Genomic DNA, 2,716 nt, shown 5'->3' with positions numbered 1-2,716 from the left:
AAAAACTACAAAATATTCAATTAATCGCTAAAAATTAAGAAACTAATAGAAAAATAAAAATAAAACTAAACTATTTACATAATAGTAAACAAATATAATGGAGCCTCAAAAAGACGTAGATTATTTATGCATCAAATGTATTTCATTTACACCTATGCAACGGCCTTAAACGAATTGAAATATTTGAAACGAAAGTCTATAACTATACATTTAAGTGTTAATGTATAATATAAAAAGTTAGATTTACACTTTCACTATTTTACTCAGTTTTTAAATATCATATTCAGCCTAACATAAACCGTAATGAAATGCAATCATGACCCCAATCCATCCATACAAATGATAATCACGAGAACCATAAGTCTATTTTTAATAACCCAATATAGTAAACCATAATTAACCAACCAATTTTGGATTTAAAATTATCAAAAAACTTACAACGAGAGCACCACTTATACCTCATCCACCTATTATAGTATGTTATATGCCGCAATCAATTAACGTAGACACAAACATCGAAATCAAACATAATTAATCTTAATTAGCATACATAATCTTTTTATACCATAACTTCTCAAAAACTATAAACATTATTATACACTTTTTTTGCAAAAGTTTATATAACACACACAAAAAAAAAATATACAATTATATAATTATATTTATTACACGTAACGTACATCCGCGCTACCTATCCTAGTTTTTAATAAATTGATAGATCCATGTATGGCACGCGCTTACAACGCCTAGTGAGTTTCCAAACATTAGTTTTACCTTTCCCATTGCCTGGGTTTATTCACTCTTCTGTCTTTGCCATTCTGCCTTTGAAAATTCAAAGCAAAAATCGAGACGAGCTAACATCAGATTTGGCAATCTTGGAAGATACCTAGTGGTTTCCGGGAAGTTTCCATTATAAACTAAAAGACGCAACTTAACATTCAATAAAGAGGACTTGCTAAAATGCGCCTGGCAGAGAAAGTGCGTTAATACTAAAGGGATAAAATAATTGTCCGACAAAAGGCAATCTCACAATTATATGCTCATGTGATACCACCACATGTTGAAAGATAAATAATACATCATCATGCGTCGTTATCATGGAATCAAAGCAAAAGACTTGAGCTGGTTTGGCGCATTTTAAGGTGAATTAGTACTTCATTTGCTAGCATACGCTTGTTTAACCAAACCGACCCTTCTTCGCGGGTTCCTCAGCCGCTCGTCCAGCCTCTTCTTAGCTTCTTTGGCTGCTCCGACGAGCTTCTCATCGTTATCATCACTGTACGATTTGTTCCTAACATTTCTCTCCTATATTTTATAAACTTGAGAAGAACTTAGAGTCTTTCCCAAGAAAATGATTGAACTGTTTATTTTATTTTAGACGTTTCATTACCGAGAAGGAGACATAGGCTTGGTCGTGATTGGTAGTGTAGAGAGAGAACGATGGTCGCCGAGTCCAGACCTGTCCTGTTGCTGCCGCGACAGAAGCCGTGTTGGATAAGTCAATCGGTGGAGCACCGCCGTGGAAACGCCGTCTCCTCGCGCACTCAACTCCGGGAAGCATACCAGCCATAGCTTTTCTTCTTGTCTTTTAGTTTGCTTAGACGGGGGGAGAGAGAGAGAGAGAGAGAGAGAGAGAGAGAGAGAGAGAGGAAGCTACAAATATTTATCACAAATAATTGAGGACAGCAGTATGGTATACATACTTGATAATGATATAAAGATGTGTTAAATTAGGTAGATCCAAAACGGTAGTTTTAAATATAAAGAACATTTTTATATAACATCATAATTTTCCTTTAATCAAAAATATATTATAAGAAACTCGAAATTGTTTTTAAAATAAAACCAAAAAGGAGTCGGGGTAATTTTATAAAAATAAGAGCGTAACAGTAAATTGTCAAATAAAATTAATAAACAAAATAACAATAAAATATTTTTAATACACGTAAATTATGTGAGCGTGGCGGAACTAAATAAGAAAAAAATACATTCGCACTGTTTTTACAGATAAATGTTACTTTTTGGTATAAAACGTTAAACCCATTTGTGTTTACGCGATAGTTCAATGAATGCGATACAACGAAAACCTTTGGTGGCATTGGTGCTATTTGTATGTATAGTATTCTCTTACTTGGACTAATGCCTTTATATGTGATGATTTAATAGTGCTGAACGTAAGATGTGTTGAGCGGTTGTGTGGGTATCGTGGGCTTGACGTTATGGATTTTCTGAGAAGAATTGTCATATCGCCTCATTGGTGATCCGAACTCGCTTGAAGAACACAAGAAGAATGGGCAAAGTGTCTGCTCTGATTTTAGGAAAGAATGGACTGTCTATATGCTAAGAATCATCACAAATCACTGAGATCACCTAAGCTTATGTTTTTCAAGCAGCATGACTACAAAATTCTAAGCACAAAAAGTAGTTATTTTTACAATTTTTTCACTCCAAATAACGTTATCTAAGTCCTAATTACCTACCTAAATTTGGATTGTTGAAAACCGTTCGGTTTTTTTTTGCTGCACTTTAAGCTATATGGAATAATTCTTTGTATAAAGGTCTGTTGATTGTAAGTCCTTAAAAAAATGTGACAAAACAAAAACAGCATGTTGATTGTAAGTCTTTAAGAAAATGTGAAAAAACAAAGAGAATGTCTGGTATTATTTTAAGGAGAAGTTTTGCATATACTTAACATTAGGGAAAGAGAGAATAGGAA

At 33.5% G+C, this 2,716-nt stretch overlaps 1 protein-coding gene across 1 annotated transcript; it reads right to left on the bottom strand.

Annotated features, from left to right (window-relative positions):
* Nucleotides 1-937: 937 nt before the first annotated feature.
* Nucleotides 938-1,699, bottom strand: LOC106331695. Its single transcript, XM_013770096.1, has 2 exons — nt 1,391-1,699; nt 938-1,305 (listed from the first exon to the last, which is right to left on the bottom strand). The coding sequence occupies exons 1-2, from the start codon at nt 1,568-1,570 to the stop codon at nt 1,156-1,158; spliced, it is 330 nt and encodes a 109-aa protein (XP_013625550.1). The 5' UTR covers nt 1,571-1,699; the 3' UTR covers nt 938-1,155.
* Between the last annotated feature and the right edge of the window lie 1,017 nt (nt 1,700-2,716).

The sequence above is a fragment of the Brassica oleracea genome, chromosome C3 (genome assembly GCF_000695525.1).
Source record: "Brassica oleracea var. oleracea cultivar TO1000 chromosome C3, BOL, whole genome shotgun sequence".
NCBI classification, from domain to species: domain Eukaryota; kingdom Viridiplantae; phylum Streptophyta; class Magnoliopsida; order Brassicales; family Brassicaceae; genus Brassica; species Brassica oleracea.
Note: the sequence above shows the minus strand (reverse complement) of the source record. Positions and strands in the feature narration are given on the sequence as shown.